The 22203-nt window shown below is 44.7% G+C and overlaps 1 protein-coding gene across 1 annotated transcript; it reads right to left on the minus strand.

Annotated features, from left to right (window-relative positions):
* Positions 1 to 3318: 3318 nt before the first annotated feature.
* Positions 3319 to 12411, minus strand: LOC310922756 (charged multivesicular body protein 1b). Its single transcript, XM_083883542.1, has 8 exons — positions 12339 to 12411; positions 10194 to 10291; positions 9329 to 9475; positions 8513 to 8581; positions 8252 to 8359; positions 7851 to 7894; positions 7476 to 7548; positions 3319 to 6303 (listed from the first exon to the last, which is right to left on the minus strand). The coding sequence occupies exons 1-8, from the start codon at positions 12352 to 12354 to the stop codon at positions 6259 to 6261; spliced, it is 600 nt and encodes a 199-aa protein (XP_083739668.1). The 5' UTR covers positions 12355 to 12411; the 3' UTR covers positions 3319 to 6258.
* Between the last annotated feature and the right edge of the window lie 9792 nt (positions 12412 to 22203).

Here is a 22203-nt window from a genome sequence, read left to right on the forward strand (position 1 = left end):
TAGATTAAAGGAGAACATTCTCTGAAAAGCCCAGGTAAACAAGACACACATCCCTCAACCTTTCACCCTGGAAGACCAAGGTTCACATCCCACTGGAGCACAAATAAATAGGGACTGGACTCCCCTGGCTCACGGCTGGGGGGTTTATGGTGAGCATGACAGAGCTGGTGGGGATGGGAGAGGATGAATGGGATATGGGCTTGGAAGGGGCTGAGAGCAGAGAAATTCCTTAAATCCCTGTCCATCCAGAAAGCAGCATGGATTTACCTACAGTCAATGCAGTGCTTAGAGCGGCTGCCTAAAATTCTTCTTAAAGAAGAGTTTCCAGGAGCTTCCAGTGCACAGATCCCATTCCAGCAGCCCCTTCTGCAAGAGCAGCAGCCCCCACAACACAGAGATTTCCTGATTTCCCTATGGCTGTAGGAAATAAATGAGCTGGAGCGACTCCGCAAACCACCGGCCTTCCTGCACATCCCTACAGTGCAGGAGGAGGAAAACCTGTGCGGTAAAGAGTATCCTGAGAAAACAGCCAGATTTCCCAAACATCCCCATAAACCTTAATGAAGAGCTTGGGAATATCTGGTTTATTTATTACTCCAACCACAGACTAAAAAAACCCCTGTAAAACTTCAGCAAAAGCATGAAATTTCTAAGACAACCTGGGATATTCCACATTTGCTGCTTTAAACTCACCACACACCAGACAACTTGGGGTTTGGTGAGTAATAATCTTTGCATTTCTAAAATATTTGGATGAAAAAGCAGTTAAATTGTTAAATGTAATAGTTATCACTAGTGAATTATTACTTCTACTCTGTTTATACATAAAACTACTCTGCAAAAAAATGTTGTCATTTTACATGGAAATTTGAAGATTTTAAGCACTGGCCAAATACTTACAGTGAGGTAACTGGATAAGGAATGGCTTTGATATACAGCTGCTGCCAGGAATTCTCTTTTTGTTGGTGTTGTTGAACCTCTCCCTTCTTCTGGCATTAATAAATAAAGGCACCTGCTCTACAAATCAGCAGAAATCTGGAAAATCATTATCACTCCAACACGGAAACGATGCCCATCACAACAGAACAAATGGGGAATGGAGCCTACACGGGACTTTAAAAAAGGGCTCTATTTGTCAAATTACCAGAGGAAAAGTTGATCTTACTGTTATGGACTTTATCCACTTCCAGGTCAGATCAATTAGTCACAGCAGGCTCGTGGAGACTGGAACTAATTTACAACACTCTGAACAGACCCGCCAGCTTCTCCGATGGATTTCTAGGCAAATATTGGGACTTCAGATGGAACCTGGAACTGAAAAGCCACCACCAACAGAAATCCAGCTTAATGGTTCCAGTAATGACCCATTTTGCAGCACAAGAAACAAAGCCCTGATTGTGATAAGAATAAAGGGAAATATCTCGTGTAGAGACTCCAGGGTTATGTTTATCTAATCTTTGAGAAAAGAAAGGAGTCATAAAAGATTTAATAAAAAATACCGAGCGTCTTTAAAGGAAGTTTTCAAATGTTTTCTTATCCCTGACAGCTCATTTTGACAGAAATTGATTGTGATAAAGAATTATGAATCAGATAGCAGGGAAATTAAATTAAGCTGATTATTATCTTGTCAGATACACACATTATGTCATGTTCGTTGCTTTAGACTTTTGCAAAAAGATTGTTTCACTCAGGCTTAATAAAATTAGAACACCCTAAGCAATACACACAGGCGTGACTGTAAAACATCTTTGTTTTTAGACATTTAGATTTTATTTAGATTGTTTTGATATTTTTATTATATTTTGTTTTATTATTCTATATAATTAGCATACTTATATCATTCCCTAGATCGTTTGGATTATTAAATATGCACATTTAGACTAGAAATATGCAATAAGAAATACTTTTTTTCTCTGAAATCTCCCTTATTTAGGTAAGGGCTGTGAACAGCCTCTGTGCTGAGTCTGTCTCTGGCAGCTCCTCACAGCAGCCAGCACCGTTGGAAGAACCTGGAAGGATTTCCCAAAATCTGGATCCTGCAGCCCTTTTGATTTTCCTTTTTGAACCACATTGTGCAGCTGATCCAGGGTGAGTTCCTTAAAAAAGAGCAGCAAAGGGAAGCAGGAGCCTGGGAGACTCTCTCAGTGCATCTTCTCCCAGTGAAAAGCTGCTCCACTGGCACATGAAATTAGTTACAGATTGTTCACGTCGGGCCTTTCCCTCATGGAATGGGAATGAAGGGAGCTGCTTCCGAAACAAGCAAGGCCACTGACCCTACTTGGGGTTCCACTGGAAAAATACTGTTTGAAACAAGAAAGTTGGGAGCCAAGTGCTGTCGTGAGCTCAAAGCAGCCCGAGCAAGAGGTGAAGGCAGGACTGAGAGAGAATCCTGAAATTAAAGTCAATCCTCCATCAAACCAAAGCTCATTGAAGCTCTGATTAAAAAAATAAAATTTACCACTAAAATGATTTCAATCAGTGCATACTGAGTGTTTCCTTATATATAAAAGGAAAGAATTATGACAGGTCAAAAGCAGAATGACAACAGCTAAGTCCCCCCAAAATTTAACTAAAAATACAATTTAAACCCGAGTTTTAAGCACAAAGTTACTCACACTCCTAACAGATCTCTGAGACCTAAATTGTCCCCAAAGGCAGCAAAGGACCGTTTTCAAGAGTATTTAGTACAGACTGACCCTATTCAGCTGATGGCCCTGTGGATGTGCTGCCGAGCTGGATTTTGGGATCAAAGCCTTGTCACAGGCACATCCTACAGCGAGTGGATGCTGCCCAAACAAAGGTTCACGGAGAGACTGTTCCCCGAACCAACCAGCTTCCCTTTAACTGCTCCAACCAGTCATTTCTGTAGGATCCATGAAAGCAAAGCCTGAGGTGCCCTCTGCTGGTTCTTGAACGACTGAATAGAAATGTTAAAATTGAAGATCTTCAGGTCCGGGAAAGCCAATCTCAAATTCAAACCCACATCACCTCCTTGCCAGTTTTCCAGCGGTCCCTTGTTCTGTGTGTAAGGACAGAAAACCCTCAGAGATATTTAAGGATGGGGCTCTTCAGACTAAACATTTTTTAAAACCCCATAAAATTAGAGTTTATGAGTTTAGAGTTGTTATATTTAATATTAATTACTCCCCAATTGTCCCAAATCTCTCTCAGTAGTACCCACTTTATTTTCTTATTGTTTTCTCCCCATAAAGATTGAGTTTTATGGATGGCATCCCACTGGAAAGACATCCCATCTGCTTGTCCCTCCATGTACAGAGACCTGTAGCAGCCATACAACCTGGACACACACCAAGAATTAATTGTCTGTACAATTTTATTTACCACCTGCAGTTACATTTACAAACTGTCCCATACAAGTAAAGCAGTTTTCAAAGTGAACTCAACCAGAGCTACAAAAATCATTCTCTTCTCTATACACGGCACCAGCTTCAGAATTTATGTCTATACGTAACTGTTGATTATGTTTAACAAAAAATTCATTGTTTTTTGGCTCTGAGGATCTCCACAAAGGCAACTTGTAAAGTTTTAGCTCACTGCAATCATGAAATTAAAGTTCTTGTTCTTGTTTTGCTTCCCTCTCCTTTCATCTGAAGCTTTGCATGGCTTTGTTTTGGAATTCTAATGAAGACAAAGCTACCACAAACCAGCAGTTTTAGTAACAGAAGATAAAAGTGCTGAGCAAAACCACCCAGCAACATTTCAAGCAATGTTTTACTTTAGATGTGCCTGCTCATCAGCAGAAATATTGAAATTTTAGCTGGCAATAAGGTTCCAGAAAAGCACAAACAAGTGATTTAACATGAAATGAACTTTACAAACAGTCAACTTACAAAGACAAAACAAGGTCGGAGTGAGGAGCCAGAGCTGCTCGGGGAAGAGAAATGTTTTGAGAAGCCTGAAGGGAGGAAGGATGAAACTCAAATATTGCTTTGAATAACTTTCAGCTTGAAGCATTTCCAAATGCCATGAGAAAAATGTATATATTTAAAATATAACTTCAACCTTCCTGGATGCAGCTCCCATCCACGAGTGAACACATTTTCCCAGGAGAGGGCAGGAGTTCTGTACACAGGAGCTGCCAGCCCCAAACCCTGGCACGGCTGAAACACACAGCAACTCCTCACGTGAAGTCAACAGGGAAAAGTTCCCTGTCTCAAACACTTATTTCTTCCTAAGCCTCATTGCATCACAGTCCCCCAGACATAACCTTAATTATGTCAGTCAAACCTTTGTATTTATTAATTCTTTCTAAGTGACAGCACTGGAAATCTGCACTGGTCCTGGAGTTCACCAGCCTGGGATAAGATCAAAACTCCACAACAATCAATAAAATCATGAAGCTTATTTAACCTTTTCTGTTGCAGCAATCTCAGTCCCAGTCTATTTTTAAATCCCTCCAAGGCTCACAGCAAGGCAACAGACTGGGAAAATCAACCATGTCGGAGCTCAGAATTGCTGTCTGACCCTCAACTAATTCCAGAATGGCCCAAACCAGTCGAACAGCAGCATCATTTTTACACAAAAAGAAGCCAGACACAGTAGCTGGAGCTGTCTGCTATCAGACACTGAATCCCCAATATTTCACAGACAGCTCCAAGTAAACTCCACTGTGGAGCTACTCCACAGCAGGAAGCTTCCAGCACTCTCATGATATGAAGTAACTGAATATTAAAAAGCTGAAGGAGGTCCAGCAAGGCAAAGGCACACACACAGCCACCCCAGCTGGTAGCTGGGTTGCATAGATACACCATGATCTTGGTTACAATGTTCAGAAGCGGCCAGGGAAAAAAATGCAGGACCCTTTCAAGGATGTTTTATTAATCATTTGAAGGCATTGTAGCCAGACTACAGCTGTCAGTATGTGGTTTTTAAACACCTTCCAACTCCTCCTGTTTACAGGAGGAAACACTCAAGGTGTTTACATTTATTTTTATCCCCAGTTTAACAGGTGAAAAGACTAATTTTAAACTCACGGTTTGAGTTCAGCTCCCAGCATGAGAGAGAATCTCACAACACCTCAGGTTGTTTTGTCTGCCTTATTTTCTTGATTTTTACAGTACCCTTGATTACCTCAGTACACAACATCCTGCTCAACCCTCAGAGTGAGCTGGGTAACACATTCAAAATAACATCTGAAACCACTCCAAAAAGTTTAATCATTTTTGCACATTTTCATTGAAAAAATCCTGCTTGAATAAAAAAATGAGGTTTTTTTCTTTTCTTTAAACAATCCCCTAACACTGGAAAACCCACGTGGCCCTGAGCACCAGCCAATTAAGAACCAATTCCAAGCCTGGTGCTCCACACCTTCCCTCACCCCTACAAAGACAAAACATAAAATGAGCCCAAAAAATTCGGAAGAGAGTTTGAACATCACTGTTTATCACAACACATCACAAGTGGTCTCAGCTACAAATTTCTACCACCATTTCTTACTTTACAACTGCAACAAGAGTTTGAAGCTACTGAGAGCACCCAGACTCTCCTACTATGCAGAAATAGTAAGGGATTGCTAAATTAGCTACTCCCCACAAGAAGAGTATTACAAACAATGGAATTTTATCTACAGAGAGCAACAGACCTGGCAAAGAGTCCAAAAATATATTTTATTCCTCCTGTGCTAAAGTGATGCCACCATACAAATCCCCAGTTAAATGAAATCAGCTTTTGGTAACTCATTTTTGAACTAAACTGCTAATTTCAGCACATTAATCCTAACTTTTAAAGACTAAAAAACTTAAAGTTCACTTATTTGTTTCAACAAGTACATTTTCCAGGAGGTCCACGCTGTCCATCCCTGTGTGTCCCAGGAGTTTGGCTCTGTAGGAAACTGATCTACAACAACCATCTAAACTGATATATCAGTTCTCCAACCATAAACAGTTCTCATAATTTAAAAAAGATCATAATTTAAAATATATCTCACTGACACTCTGCTTTGCTTGGAACTAGAATGTACCACCATTAGTAGCTGACTTAGAACATCATCAACTTGAATTTGTGAAAAAAGCTTGCAAAAAATAGATCAACTTCCAAATGTACAGAAAAGGACATTAGAGCTGATATTTTTGGGTCACTTAATGTATTTTAGAAAGAGTAGCAAGCTGGGAGTGAAGTACCCTATATTACAAATATTCAAACACCTAAGCTGGACTTTTTTACACCTCAAGTGTAGTGCAGGGTTAGTTCCAGACAGGGAATTTGGAAGCAGCTCCAAAGAACTGCAGCTCTGCTCACTTAGACTTGATCACGTAGGCGGGCCAGTCTCTGTGACAGCTCATCCTGCACAGTTGGAAAACAAAAAGGGAAAAACAACCATCAGCAACAAAAAAAGCAACTTTTGCCATCTGATGTCCAGCTGATGAGAAATTCTTTCATGGCTTAACAAGATTTGGTTAAGACCTCAGGCATGGCTGTGAGGGAGGAGTTTCAGAACAGAGAATTAAGCAGAGAAAGGGTTAGGGTTTTGTGGGATTTTTCAAAGAATGAAGAATATTCATATGACCCTGTGAAGGTCAGGAAGGAAATCCTGGAACAGATTTCCCAGAGAAGCTGTGCCTGCCCCATTCCTGGGAATGTCCAAGGCCGAGTTGGACAGAGCTTGGAGCAACCTGGGCTAGTGGAAGGTGTCTGGAAGAGGCCCTTTTAAGGTCCTTTCTCTTCAACATTCAACAAATGTATTGTTAAAATTACTTTGATAGCAAGACTTTTAACCACACAGTTTCCTTAGGACAGCTTGTCCTGGGTTGCAGTGTAGGATGTACACAAAGTATTTATTCTATCACCACCTTCATGAACTGTTGAAACCAGGTGGGCTAGTGTTTTCCCAAGCCCCCTGCCTCTTCTGCTAATGGCCTTTGGGGTGTCTTCTGCTAATGGCCCATTAACGCCTTTGGGGTGTTTTTCTGCTAATGACTTCTGGGGTGTCTCCTGCTAATGGCCCATGAGTCACAGGTAACTCCCTCCAGGGGTTATCTCTGTTTAATGGGCCATCAAGGACCCATTTCACACTTCTCATGCTATTGTGAGATGCTCTGCCCAGGGGGAGGAGCCAAGCATTCTCACCTGGATATAAGCTGGGATTTGGGACAGCGTAGGGGCACTTATCCACTGGATTCCCAGAGGAGCAGAGCTACCAGACCTTTCTACAGGATCACTGCTTCAGGAAGAGCACCTCACCTAGACTGCTGCCACCATCCTGCTCAGGTTGTATTCTGACTCTGTCAGTGATCCTTTGTGTTATTGTATTTATTTTATTTTACTTTTACCTTTTTACCTTTCTTCTTATTAAATTATATCTCTGACTTGGAGCCTCTCATTCGTCTTGCTTTCAAACCACAACACAGCTGAAATAGACTTCAGCAATTCAGCATTTTGTTTTGACTGAGTGAAGCACTAATTCTCACATTCCATTTCTCCAGAAAACATTAATCCCATCGAAATCCAACATTTACCTGTTCTGCTGAGGCCACGCTTGTACCAACAGAACCCGTCTGTCCTTGAGGTAGTTCCATGTTCAGATCAAGGCTAAGAGGAGAAAACAGCAAACACCAAGTCAGGCACAGGTGGATCAAGCGGGAAGCACCATAACTGATGGCAGAGGAACAATGAGGCAGCACCCCTTCAACACCCCAGAGTTACACAGGCTGCTGAGTAATTCTGACCCACTACCAGGACAAGTCAGGTATGGCCAGAGGTACAAAAGGAAGATTGTGGTTTTCCTCTGTTTCCAAGAGATAGACTTATAAAACAAGGGTGTTTGACCTTAGATATAACCAGGAAGGGTTGTGGGAACCAAGATTTACTCAAGAAATAGAAATTTCACCTACCCTGCTTCATCTGCCATTTCCTGCAGGAGCATGTCCACCTGGTTCTAAAGGAAAACAAAATGGATTATTGCATTTGGAGCTTCTTGCTATTTGGACAACCTCTTGTTAGATTTTCAGAGAACAGGAATTATTTTAACAAAACTGATTTAAAGGTAAATGCCATTGGCAGAATAGTTTTGTGCTTAACCACTAGAAGGTATGAACTCGAAAATAAGGAGCAGAGGTGCTCAGCAGTTAAAATGACATTAATTAAACTCTGGCTTGTAAATAATGCTTCTACAGAATACAACTTATCTGCAAAAAACCCCAAACACATACCCGAGTGTTTCAAGTGCTCTTAATGAACAGTTTAGACACATAATTTAAGATCACCTTGCTAAAATATATTCTAATATTCTTACCTGTGGCGTGGTTAATGTCGTAGTGTTGCTCATAGTGTCTTCCATCTGTTGTGTCTGAACATCCAGTGTCTCAAACTGATGCTCAAATTTGTCCATTAGTGCAGATATCTATGAAAAATATTAATCAAATCACTTATCCTCGGATAACAGAAACAATACATCTCAACTGGAAAACTCTTGATTGAATTTCTCTTTCTAAAACTTGTGACTGCTGTCCCTTCTGCTTTTGATGTCAGCTCCAAGAAAATTAAGTCTATTTACCTTTTCCAAGTTCATGCTCTTCAAGGTGGCATCCATTGACTTCACCACCCCTGCCATCGACTTTGTGACCTGAAACAAGGGGAAGGAAATTATTACAAGATAAAAAAGAGCACTTTAGGAACAAATCCTTCCTTGTGAGGGTGGGGAGGCCCTGGCACAGGTTCCCAGATCCTTGAAAGAGTCCAGAACCAGGCTGGATGGGGCTTGGAGCAACCTGGGATAATGGAAGGTGTTCCTGCCCATTGCAGGGGGTGACAGTGGATGGGCTTTAAGGTTCCTTCCAACCCAAATTATTCTGGGATTCTCTTATTTCTTACCCAGGTCTCTACAGTATCAAATAGGAGGGAACATCCTATTGCCATCTGGAATTTCGTATTTTAAATAGCTCCTACCATTCCCAGCTCTAGAAATTAACTCAGCCACTTGAAATACACATTCTGAGGCAAAATTCACTGAAAATGAGCTTTACACAGCATTCATTTCTGTAGACTTGAGACCTGTCACTGTTAAGGGATACACCTGGTCCACAGCTCACAATAAGCTTTCAACATGAAGAGCAGTAAATCAGTTTACCTTAAAAAACTATTTGAGCTAATAAAGACCTCTGGAATCACAACTCCTACCTCGCAACTTTGTTTTGAAGGGGAGAACTATCTTTGTGAAATAACCCAAAGAGCCACTGCCAGAGGAATCCCACACCCAATCCTTGGCTACCTCCAAAAGCAGAAGTTCCCAGCTCGTTCCCGCCGGGATGAAAACCACTCTAGAGATAATGAGGAGTCTTCTCCTCGCCCCTGCAGGATGGGGAGGCCTCACCTTGCCCATGGTGACAGCAGTCTGGACCCTGGCTGCCACGGCGTCCACACGGGCGCTCATGCGCAGGAAGTTGATGGCCTGGTTCTTCTGGCGGATGGCGTTCTCCGCATGGATCCGCGCCACTTCCATGTTCCCCTTCTGGATGGCCTGGGAAAACAGGGACAGACTAAAGGAAAGGCTTTTCACTCCTGCCTGCTCTTGTGCATAAGGTTTCTGTGCAGTCTGTTTTGGCTTTGAAAGAAGTGTTCATTAGCCACTATCTCTTTTTTCTATCAAAAAAGAAACAAATCCCTCCCTCCTCCCACAGCAGATCCGAAACATTTCCGAGATGAGAACTCCTAACTTCTTTCCAAGAAAGGCATTGGAAAGAGTGCACTTCAAATAGGCAGTTTTGCAGAGCTACAGACAGATAATTTCTGTTCCTGAAAACATTTTCAGTCTCAAGACAAACACACAGGCACAGGTGGTACAGCTGTATCTCATGGGCAATAATGCACTAAATCAGCGAAGTCAGTCTCTTCACTACTTCAAGGACTCAAAAGCTGTTTTGAAGCTCCTCTTCACAAGCCCTTGTAACACAAGCTGATAAACATGAAGTGGTTTTAACTCTGAGAACAGTCTCGACCAAAGCACATACAAGACAATCCTCTAGGGAAGCAAATGCCAGAAGCTGTCCATGAGGATGCACAAGGATTTATCCTCATGTTTATTAATAGGGACAGGAAGATTTATAGTCACATTTTTAAAATCACAAACAGTGACCACATGATTATTAGCACGCACACCAGGGAAATGAAAAAAACACCAGATGTCTTCCTGCTCTGACAGGCAAGCAACAGATCTAAAAAGCTTGGTTCAGACTTACCTTCTTAATTTTAGCTTTCTCAGCCTTTTCTTCTTTGTCACATTTTTTGGAGTTCCTGTTGAGCTCCTTTGCAGCAAACTTCAAATTAAAGAGGTGTTCTGCAGCGCAAGTTAAGGGACCAAACCATTTCAGAGTGATAAATCCAACCACCAAATACCCCCCAAAAGAGGAACTGAGAGTGGTTCTCTGCCAGTTACTTTCACTCCCACACTCGAATGCCTGCGACTCTCAGTGCAATTATGCGGTTTCCTGACTTCCCTGGAACCTCCCCATCAAAAAAAAAAAAAAAAAAAAAAAAAAAAAAAGCCGGAAGTCACTGAGGAGGAACACAACAAATGATCAGTGAAATAGCAAACTGGCTCAGCTGGCCACGGCCAGCTACAGCCCAGCAGGATCTTGGATTTAAATTGCTCATCCAGCTCCTTCCCAGCCCTGGGTCATGTGAGTGATCCCGGGATCTGACTTTTGGGCAGAGAGTACTTCAGTCAGGAAGAGAAACTTCAAAAACAAAAGCTCAACTGCTCAAACTGAAAGCTCCAAGAAAGCTGTAAGACGAGCCTTCGGAGTGACTTGGAATGACTGCACTGAACTATTACTGACAGAGAATAGAGTGTGTGCTGTAAACACAATCAACAGGTAAATCTACAAGTAAAAAGCTTTGTAGGTTTCTTTCCTGCCCCCTGTGATATCCCAAGAGGAAGATGCAGCAGGTACTAAGATGATTAACAATTAAGTGGAAGCACAAAGCTAAACATTACGAGTGCTTGAGGTTTCTTCTATATTTCAAGCACATAAATTATTCCAGAGCCATTTTCTGCTTTAAAGTCCAGCCATTCCTCTTACTGTGACAGCAACCTGGAGACCTTAGGAACGCCTTTGTTATCCTATAAACATCACAGGCAGGCTACAAACAGGTAACACACCTGACTTTGCCTTTAGAACACCTATTAATGTAGGTACCAGCACCAGAGCAGTTTATTTTGAAATAACTTCCTCAGTTACTCAGCTGGGGAATTAACCTGACATTAAACCAGCTGACCCACCCCTGCTCCTCCCTTCAAGCGTCTTTCTCAACACTCGAGAGCAAACCCGAGTTTGCCACAACCCAACTTCCACCTCAGTTTGTGACTCACAGTCAGCTGCCCCAGCAATCCCTACCAGGACAACCAGCAATGCCAGCACTCCCTGCACATTCCAACCACACTGAGACCTCTGGAATCTCTAAGAGCTTCCTGCCCCTGTGCGGTGAGATGGTTTTACACAGCATGAAATTACAGTCAGCACACGCTGGGCTCTGTGTGTAGATTCCTTCCAAGAGCAGGAAGCACAGCTGACTTGGTGGCTGTCTGGGGCACAGCCCTGCTGACATCACTCCAGTCTATACACAGATATGCTGTCCCTGCAGCACAAAACGCACTTATATTTTTAGTAAAATTTGTGTTTTCTGCCTCAGGAACTGGGCTGTCCCTCCACCCACCACAGCCCTGCCTCTTCCTCTCCTCACTCCCAGCCGAGGCTGCCTGACACCTTGGGAAGAGACACCCAACTTCCCACTCACTTCCTTTTCCCTTCAGCGCGGTGAAAACACAGAATCGCGGAATGCCTGAGGTCAGAAGGGACTTCTAGAGATCACCCAGTCCAAACCCCTGCCGCGGCAGGGTCACCTGGACATAGGGACGTGTCCAGCTGGGTGTGGGATGTCTCCAGACAGACTCCACACCCCCACGGCAGCTGTTCCAGTGCTCTGCCCCCTCCACAGAAAGTTGTTTTTCTTCGAGGAGGGATTCCTTGTTTTTTAGTTTATGGCCACTGCTTCTCAGGCTGAGCACCACTGAACAGAGCCCGCCACCGTGCCCTGACACCCCCCGGAGATATTGGTACGGAATACGAGACCCCTGCTCGGTTTCCTGGTCATGAGAAGAGAATTCCGAAGTTGAGGAATCTCAGCCCCCGCCATTATCACACCCAGCCCTTCCCCTGCTCCTGCCGCTGCCCCTCGGGCCCCGCCGTGAGGGGGATTCGCCTCCCCGGGGGCTCCTCCCGGCGGGGAGGCCTCGCTCGTCACCGCCACCTTCCCCGGCCCGGCCCGGCCCGGCCCGTCCCATCCCGGCGGCTCCCGGCCCGTCCCGTCCCGCCCGAGGATACTCTCCATGTTGGACATGCTGGCGGCCCCGCGGGGAGCGGCGCGGCTCCGGACCGGGCTGGGGCAGCGCTGGGCCCGCGGCGGCGGCGGCGGCTCCGGGTTCCGGCCCCGTGACAGCCGGGCGGGGCCGCGCCTGCGCCCTGGGGCGGCCGGGGAGCGGCGCCTCACCGCGGCCTCCCCTGGTGCGGGCGGGAGGGTGTGAGTGCATTGGGGTGATTCTCACACCGGCCTCCCCTATGGGGCTGGGAGGGTATTGGTGCATTGAGGTGATCCCAGTGCCGGCCTCCCCTGGTGCGGGCGGGAGGGTGTGGGTGCATTGGGGTGATCCCAGTGCCGGCCTCCCCTGGCGCGGCTGGGAGGGTGTGGGTGCACTGGGGTGATCCTCACACCGGCCTCCCCTATGGGGCTGGGAGGGTGTGGGTGCATTGAGGTGATCCCGGTGCCGGCGGGCCTGGCCTCGGGCCCTTCCAGGGGTGGAGGAGCCGCAGCTTCTCTTAGAAAGCTGTTCCAGGGCTGCACCGCCCTCATAGGGAAGGTTTTCCTTCTAATACCCAGTCTAAATGACAGAATATCCTGAGTTGAAGGGATCCGCAAAGATCATCGGTCCTGTTCGTGTCCCTGCACAGACACCCAGCAGTCGCACCCTGTGCACCCCTGGAGTGTTGTCCAAACCCTCCTGGAGCTCCGGCAGCCTTGGGGCCGTGCCCATTCCCTGGGGAACCGACACCCTCTTCTTGGGGAAGAACCTTTTCCTGATCTCCAGCCTGACCCTGGCACATCTCCATTCCCTGGATCCCGTCCCTGTCCCCACAGAGATCAGTGCCTGCCCCTCACGAGGGAATCGGGACTGAGTTTCCCCTCAGTCTCCCCCAGCTGAACAGACCAAGGGCCCTCAGCTGCTCCTCAGGGCACTTCACCATCTTCGTGTCCCCTCCTTTGGATATTTCTCCTCTCCTTCAGTTTGAATCCATTCCCCAGTCGTCCTGTCTCTCCAGTCCTTTGTAAATAAACAGTCACTCTTCATCTTTCTCGTCAGCTCCTTCAGGTACTGGGAGGCCACAATTAAGTCACCCCAAAGTTCTCCACAGTGGACACCCCCAGCCCTCTCAGCTTTTCTCCAGAGCAGAGCTGCCCCATCCTCTCTAATCATTTGTGGCCTCCTCGGGGCTGGCTCCAGCTGCTCCACATCCTTCTGGATCCCTGGGCTGGAGGCAGAGCAGAATCCCCACCTTCCTGCTGCCCACACTGGGATGAGCCCAGGGCCTGGGGGGCTGTGGGTTGGGCCGTGTCCAGCCTTTCACCCACCTTTTATATTTAATATATAACTGGTGGCCTTTCACCCACCATTTATATTTAACAATATCTCCTGCTGAGTCATCTCAGACAAAACCTGCCAGAGGAGTGATGCATCTGAGCTGGCAGTTCTTCCCAGGTGAAATGCCTGTAGGAGTTGTGGATACGGTAATACCGTAGGAGTGCTTGTGGCAAATGAACTGCAAAGAGTGTGGCAGAGGAGACTTGAGCAAAGCCAGTAACTAATTATTCTTGCTGGTGTCTCAGGAGTCTGAATTTATGGTGATAAAGATCGCTGAGTCCTGGCTGTGAAAGCTTTGAAAGCGAGCTGGTGACACCACAGCAGTGACACACTCCATGTGTGTAATAGCAGAGGTCTGCAGGAGGGACCTTTTTATCCAGGAGATGGAAAAAAGATGAGATTTTCTGTATCTGATAATTCTCAGTATCACCAGTTCACAGAAGTGTTATTATCTGGTTTTAAACCAGTTCTTGGGAGGGCTGTAGGAGAGATTTAACATATTTAATAGTTCTCTGTTTAAAAGAGTCTGTTCCTGCTTGGACAACCATCCTGTGTTCAGCCTCCTGGAAGCTAGCACAGTAATTCTCATGAGTAATAGTTCCTTAAATGAATAAGGGTTTCCAGGGTCAGAAGCAGACACTAGATCATTGAATATCCACCTCTTTTTTCTCTAATATTCCTGGAACTCTCTCATTAGGACACGATTTGGAGGTGGCGGTGAAATTAGATAGGAAGTATTAGTGTGATTGCCTACTCCAAAAAAAATTATTCATTTCAGTGCTGTCAAAGAGAAGTGAACCTGGCCTAATTACCCACAACAATGTTAGAGAACAAAGCAGCAAAACCTGCTCAGAAAGCAGGAGCATGTAATGTTCCACCTCAATTAAACCTGGAGAAGCATCAATCAGTGTCACACAGGTGACACAGGAGGGAACACACTGGGCTGCAGCTTCCTCAGAGCTGCTCAGGACATTAGCTAACAAATTCCAACTGAAATCTCTCTTTCCTTTTGACTGCTGAGGAAATATCTTGGTGGTATACTTTAAAAAGCTACCTGAGGTAAAAAAGAAATGCATTTTATTGGTTTGTGGTTTTTTTCCTGACAATCATCACTGGATTTTTATTATTAAAAAACTCCAGATTTGGAAGAAACACATTACCAAGCAATTATCTTCAGCAACGTGAATTAAATATGTTACCTACTGTGGGTGCAGGTGTAGAGACACACCAAGATGCTGGCACTAATTGCAGTGAAACCTATGTAATTTAATAATTTAGAAATATTTTTGCTATAATAACATTCTGGAAGTGTAGGAGGGTCCCTCCTGAGCTGTGCTTTGAGCACAGAGTGAGACTTTGCTCATGGGACCTCAGTGCCCAGACCCTCCAGCCTCTCTCACCCAGGAGAAAAAGAATAACTTTGACATTGGAGTCCCTGTTCTTTGACATCTGAGTCACCAGTGATTAGGAGGGAATAAAGCTGCTGATTAATCTCTGAACTCTTAGTAGAGACTGTCTTCCTCTAAAATGAGAAGGAGTTTGCTGTATCCCAGGTTTTGAAAGGTGAAAGTGCAGTTGGTGGCTTTTTCAGCCAATAAAATTGTAAATAAATTGGTTTACCTTCAAGCGATCATGGGTGTCCAGTACTGGTCATTGGACTGAAATCATCTTGCACAGACACAATTTCTGAACAGTTCCCTCCTGCATTTTTCATTTCAATTCTTGATAAATCCATTTTAGAGCCCCAGCCATTTTGCACTGAGGTACCAACTCTCAATTCTCAAATCTCTTCCAAAAGCAGCAATTTTAAGTCTACCTCCTGCCTCCTCCCCTCCTACACATCTTCCATCTCATCTTGGATGCAGCGAATATTTATTTTTCCTTAAATTTTATTGAGTTGTGAATTATATGTTGCTCTCTCCGTAGCACTTTGGAGAAATAAAACTGACAAACTGAGCTGCACAAGAAGATGAGCTAGGAAAGAAGCAAACTGAAAATGTGAAAAAAATCAGAATTATTAAATAAAAGTGCTGAAAACTCAGCAGAATTCAATTTCCAGGCATGATGGAGGTATATGGATTTGCCATTTTAATGAGTGCACTTACAGGTGGTGATGGTGTGTAGGGGAGGAAGGTGATGAGGTGGAAAACATTAGTTGCATAAAGTTTTCCTTCTCTGTGGTGTTTCATCTCAGTCTTTCTTTCTTTTGTTCTGCCTCCACCATGTTCCTTTCCATCTCTTTTTTCCCTTTACTTTGTGTTTTCACATGCAGGAATTGACCAACCCAGGATGTGTTAAATATAATGAGCTTTTCAGTGCAGTATGTTACAAACATTTGGCATTTCCTTGATGCCTTTCAGCCAAGCCCACAGGAATACCCTTCATGTTTTGCAAGAGGGAGCAAAAGTACATTTTGTTTTCATGGTACCTGAGATCCCATATTGCCTAAACCTCCCAAACAGTGGCTCTTACTATAAAATGGCATTTTTTAAATGCATCCAAAACTGAATATGACTTTGCCATTAGGTATAAAGGCCACAAACACAGCTTGATTTTTATTCTTGTGATGATCAAATCCTTTAATTTTGACGTAGTGATGATTTTACTCTGTACAGTGAGATTGTCATCATAAGCAATGGTTACAGGCCCAAGCCAAATGAGCTCATGTGATTTGGCTTGTGAACTGTGACACCAAGAGTGATGAGGATCAATTTTAATCACAGTAATTGATCTGTTCCCTGAGTCACTCCCGGTGTCAGTCACGCATGAGGTGCAAGAGGCAGCAAATGTTAAATAGGAATTCAGGGAGTAGAACATCAGAAAGAGCAAATCCAGGTGTGATACAGCACTGCTGAGAACTCTGACCCTGCAAGAACACTTGTAATTAAAATGTAGGTGTTTTTAGTGGATGCAAATAAAAGCGATACACAGATTGGACTCACATTGTATTTAAAGTCTACATACAGCAAAAAGAAATTAAGGTGATAAAGACATTGGGAGATGTGGGATCTTGGCTGCATCTCTGAGGCAGAAGCAGTTGGCCATGGGAGGAGAGATGATGTTATCCCTCGGGATGAGCCAGACAGCTTGGCCTCCTCCTGTTGGATGGAGGACCACTGGCACAGGGACATGCACGCGTTGCCCACTGGCTACTTTGCTTTTCTACTTGCAGCAGATTCACCACAGCGGGAGGACTCTGCATCTCAGAATTACTGATGGCCCAAAATGCTGGTGACTCACTAGATTTCCACTGCAGGTGGTTGGCAACTGAGCGAGTCCAGTTTGGAGAGGGAACGACAAATCAGTCCTGCCTCTGCATGGAGAGATGATGGCAAAATACAGCTCTTCCCACTGTCTGGACCTGGATAAACAGGGATATTGTCTTGGTTTGGAAGGACAGGTGTCTGCCAGGGGAAGCCAGAGCCTTGGAGAATGTAAACCTCCTCCCTCTGAAATATTATAATTTCCAAATTAAGGGGCTTTCAGGCAAAGAGAAGGGAATAGGAATAACAGTTCTTTACTAGGAATATTAAAACTAAAAATGTAGTAGTACAAAAGAAACCAATCAAACAAGAAAAAAGAAAACAGAGTCAGAATACAACTGGACACCCTGTTGGTCAGGGTGTTGGGAGCAGTCCAGTTAAGTCCTCCTGGAGTGACAGATGTGGTTCTGTTGAAGCAATGATCTTGTAGAAGTTCCCTCTGAAGGTCTAGTGGTGGTGAGATGGGTCTGGGAATCAAACACAGGCTGTCCTGGTGTTCTGAATGCCAGGTTTGATCCAGGTAGGAATGCTGGGCTCCTCCCCCTGGGTGGAGCATTTCCCCATGGGATGATGGAATTGTCTCAGCCCTGCAGTGAGCCTGGATGGCCCATGGACAGCAGAGATCCCCTGGAGGGAGGATGGGCTGTGGAACCCTCCCCCACCTGGTTTAGCAGCTGCCCATTAACAGAAGGCACCTGCCCCCTCCTCCTGGAGTTATGAGGAATGGGTTACACAAGAGATAAAGAAAACACCTCCCCAACCAGTTTCAATAGATGGCAAATAAAATACACACTTTTGGTTAAATCTTCCATTGTAACCCAAGACAGATGTTTCTGATTTTATTTTTAAATTTCAGTTGGTTTTTTGGTTGTTTTTTTTTATCACCCTCCTCTTAGTCATATTTCATGTTCCTTAAACATCATTGCCTTTAAAACCTTCTGGCTGTCCTTTGAAATGTTGCCATCTCCTTCAAAGTTTCATGGCGAGAAAACTTCTTCCACCATGGGCATTATTTATCTGAAGCAGCAGAGGGATTTCTCCTGTCTCTTTATGGAACAATGAAGACAAACAGGACTGTAAAGCCCAGGATGAAGTGTTTAGGAATTCAGAGCAAACCTGCCAGGATCTGAAAGGCAGCAGCCAGAGGGCATGAAAGAATCAGTTCAATAAAACCATTTAATTCTCCAATAGCGCTGTTAATGATCTGATTCTCCACATCTGAGGTCCCTGAGGTCCCTCAAAACTCTGAGGTTTTGAGAAAAATTGGTGTAAATCTAAGTTAGGTCTTTTTGAAAGCCAGTAGGACAGAGAAAACCAAAGGGCTTTACATTATTGGGCTCATTTATTTTTACTAATAAAAAAAATTTCCTGTTCTATTACCATGAATTTCCTGAATAAGCATTTCCAGCTTATCTCTGCCAGGAGCACTGGCACAACCTTAAACTGAGCTGTACTGGTTGTATTCTGCAATGGTTTGTTGATGTTCAATTTAAAATAGAGATGTGGGTTTTCACTCAAAATAGATTGATGAAAACAAACTGCTGGTTGTGAAAAAGATTTGAAAGTTTGGGGTTTTTTTTCCCCAAACGCTTTCTGTCTGTTCTTAAATAGATTAATATTTAGCCTTTGAAAATACTTTGTCGACCACTGAGCAAATGAGAAGCGTGGGACAGATTTAAGGAGAAAATTAAACGTAGTTAATGTGACAGGGAAGTGATTTTTCTTCTGGAAAAAGACTAGTGGAGAGAAGCAGTTAAAAGAACTAGCATCAAGAAAAAAAAAATCAAAATTATTTATTTTTAAAAATTAACCTCCTTTCAATAATAAATCAATTCAGCAGCCAGGAATGTCTCTTCCACTACTTGGGGTTGTATAGCTGTGGCTAAACTCAGCCTAGCCTTGGAGGAAGACAAGGACCTCCAAAGGCTCAGAGACTATTTTTATGTGGGATAGCAGTTTTTTTCAAGTTAAAACGGCATTTTTATGTCCTTGCTTTATCTTTTGTTGCATTTTATTTTGGGGCGTTTAAGAAATAATTCTCCAGAGTACTTTCAGGGTTTTTCCCCTTTTTTTCTTTTTCCCCAGCTGAAATCATGTGACGGGAAACCTCCAGGAGCCTACGTGACTGCTCTGTGCTCCAGGGATTCAGATTTCTGCTGCCAGGGCTGTCTGTGCTGTGCCAAGTGTTTCAAACATGTTTTCTCAATGACGATCACAACAAATCCTTCCTCTCAGTGCAGCATTTATCAGAGTGGTTGATTCTCTGAAGGAATCGCTCTGCATCTGCCATTCTTTGGGATTGCTGCAATATTGCACAACTCAGTAAATAATAATAATAATAACACCAGGCTCCACTACAGCTCTTTTCACACACAGCCCATGAAACAGTTCCTAGTAGCACATGAATCCCACTGCAGAGCCTGTCTGCTTCCCCCTTAACGCTCCCATCCAGCCTGGTCTAGGCCTTTCCCGCTTTGCAAATGTGCAAACTACTCCTGTTGTTCTGCTGCCCGGTGACTCAGCGCTGCTGCTGCCGTCACGCTGAGGTCAGTCCCAGCTGCAGGTCTGGCCCTGGGGCTCCGGCACGGAACAGTCACTGGGACACCAGGGCCACCTCTGCCCCCGCTGGGACACGGGCTGGTCCAGCCTCTGCAGGGGAAGGGCCGTCCCGGCTCTTTTCCCTGCGGGTCCGGGTCCATGGGAAGCTGGATCTGAGCCAGCAGTGCCCTGACAGCCGGGAGGGACATCCCTGTCCTGGGGGACACAAGGCAAGGGAGGGATTGTCCCGCTCTGCTCGGCACTGGGGCGGCCTCACCTCCAGTCCTGGGGGAAGTTTGGGGCACCGTAAATAAGAAAGACATTAAACTATTAGAAAGTGTCCAAAGGAGGGAAAAGATGGTGGAGGGACTGGAGGACTGGCTGAGGTCACTTGGTCTGTACAGCAGGACAAGAGGAGACTGAGGGGAGGCTCATCACAGTTGTAACTTCCTCACAAGGAGGAGAGGGGGATAATGGGAATTTACAGGCAGTTAATGCTGTTACAGCACCATTGAGTGCAACAAACCTACAGGAAGGTGTGTGGGCAGGTGTGACCCCACTGGGGTATTGCTGCTTCCAGTGGGAGCTGACGTCCTGGTCCAGGAATTGGCACAGGGACTGTGGGAACAGCCCCAAATCAGGGACATGGTCCTGCTGTGCTCCCTGTGCTACCCTCAACATCTTGGGATGGCTGGAAAAGCCCTGGAGCAGATATCAGAATCACAGGGTCATTAAGGTAGGAAAAGACATCCAAGGTCATCGAGTCCAGCCTGTGACCAACCCCAACCTTGTCACCAGCCCAGAGCACTGAGTGCCACCTCCAGTCATTCCTTGAGCACCTGCAGGGATGGGGGATTCTGCCACCTCCCTGGGCAGCTCCGTTCTGGTGCCTGACAAAACACGTATGGAATGCTTCATGGATTTGAGTGTCCTCACCTGTGTCTGAGGGTGAGCAGCAGCAATCTCATGACGTACTCAGAGCACTGATGCAGGAAGGCATTTCAGCAGTTTCTCTGCTCATCTACAGTATTTCATTCTCATCCCTCAGGTGCTTCAGAGTGCCCTACACAACACAATCAAATTATTGGAGCTCTACTAGGAGAGAAGATTGGATTAGCAGCTAAACAAACCAGATCAGGTTATAGATTTCTGTGCAGTTTTATTTTCTTCCTAGCACCACAGGGATATGTGTAAACAGGCACATATACCAAGCCACCAGCTTTTGCCATCCAGGGACATCTTGTTATAATGGCCACACATTTCTGAAGTGTAAACATTTTTTATTTGGGATCTGATAGGGGAGTCAGAGGTGAAGGGCACACACAGAGTTTGTCTTTCCTTCTGACTGGACAGGCAGGAAACAGCATTCTCTGAGCTTCCCAGCTGTCCACTGATGACGAATTCCTGCTTATTCCCATTTAGCCCAGCTTCAACTGGCCTGAATATATTCTATTTAAAAGTGCTCTGGGATTAGTTCAGGTTGCTCCAGACTTCAGCGTGCTGACGTTGGAGGAGATAAACAGAAGTAATTTGCTGATTCACCATTACAATTTTCATAAAATATGAGTCAGGGTTTTCTTCTTTCATGTAACACGGAAATTAGGTTACCATGCTTTGCTGAACACTGAGCTGCACTGTGTATGTTCCCAGTAGCATCTCATGTTCCTGCAGTATATTTTTGGAAGAATAATCAGATTTATGAGGCCACATCTTCTGTTTCCCTTGGCTTTCCAACCAACTGGCACTCACCTCTCTGTTCCTTGGGTTAGAGGCCTCTTCTTCACTCCCATTATAGAGTCATGATCCTGAGTTGATTTTTCTTCAGCCTTTAACCTGCTGGACAGTTAAACCTCTGTTTAAATTTGACACTTCCATGGACTTCTCCAAACCTGAGCATCTGGAGCACGACTTGCTGAGTACCCATGGCAGAGGGGTTGGAACAAGAGGATCTTCAAGGTTCCTTCCAGCCCAAACCATTATGTGCTTCATGTGCCAGGATCCACCTCAGAGTAGGGAGACACCTCTTTCCTCAGATTTCTTCTTCATCTTGGAGTGAGGTCTTCCTGGCAGCCCTTGCATGTGCATTCCCACTTGGATGTGTCTCCCAAGTTCCTGCTGTTCCCTGGCCAAACCTTCCCCTCCTTGTGACTCTGATGGTGCCTTTCTGGTTTAACACAGAGTAAAATTGGAGTGGTGACTGGAGAAAATGACATCAGCATTTAAACAGATTTCCTGAGGAAATTTTTAATGGTCATTTTTATAGCTTTTTTTGTGCTTTTTAACTTTTTTTTTGCCCTGGTCAAAGGTTAAGGAATTATTTCATACAGACCAGTACAGGAAAAGAGCTAATTCTGACTAATCTCAGGGGGTTGATTGTTTTGATTAATTTTCATTAATGGCCTTCAGAGAGTTTCTTTGGATGAATCAAAATATTCTCCACTTCTGGGTTTAGGCAATACAAAAATTTAACAAGTCGCTTCACATTTAAGAGTAAAACTCCATAGAAGGGAGCAGGAGCTATAAAACCCCTGACCTCAATGGACTTCTTGGACTTTTTTAAGAGAAATTTGCCCAGCAAGGAGCTCTCAGTACTTCCACTCAGTGGCTACTAAATTGAATATAAGTTCCTTCCAAATCCTGGCTGAGTGCTCCATCCAAGGTGCTTGGGAATGAGGAAAGAGTTTACAGTGCTCTGAGAGTCCTGTGTGCAATCTGGCTTCACTCTGGCAGGCTGGAAAGGAAAATTTCTCA

The sequence above is a fragment of the Zosterops lateralis genome (genome assembly GCF_965231275.1).
Source record: "Zosterops lateralis genome assembly, chromosome: Z".
NCBI lineage: Eukaryota > Metazoa > Chordata > Aves > Passeriformes > Zosteropidae > Zosterops > Zosterops lateralis.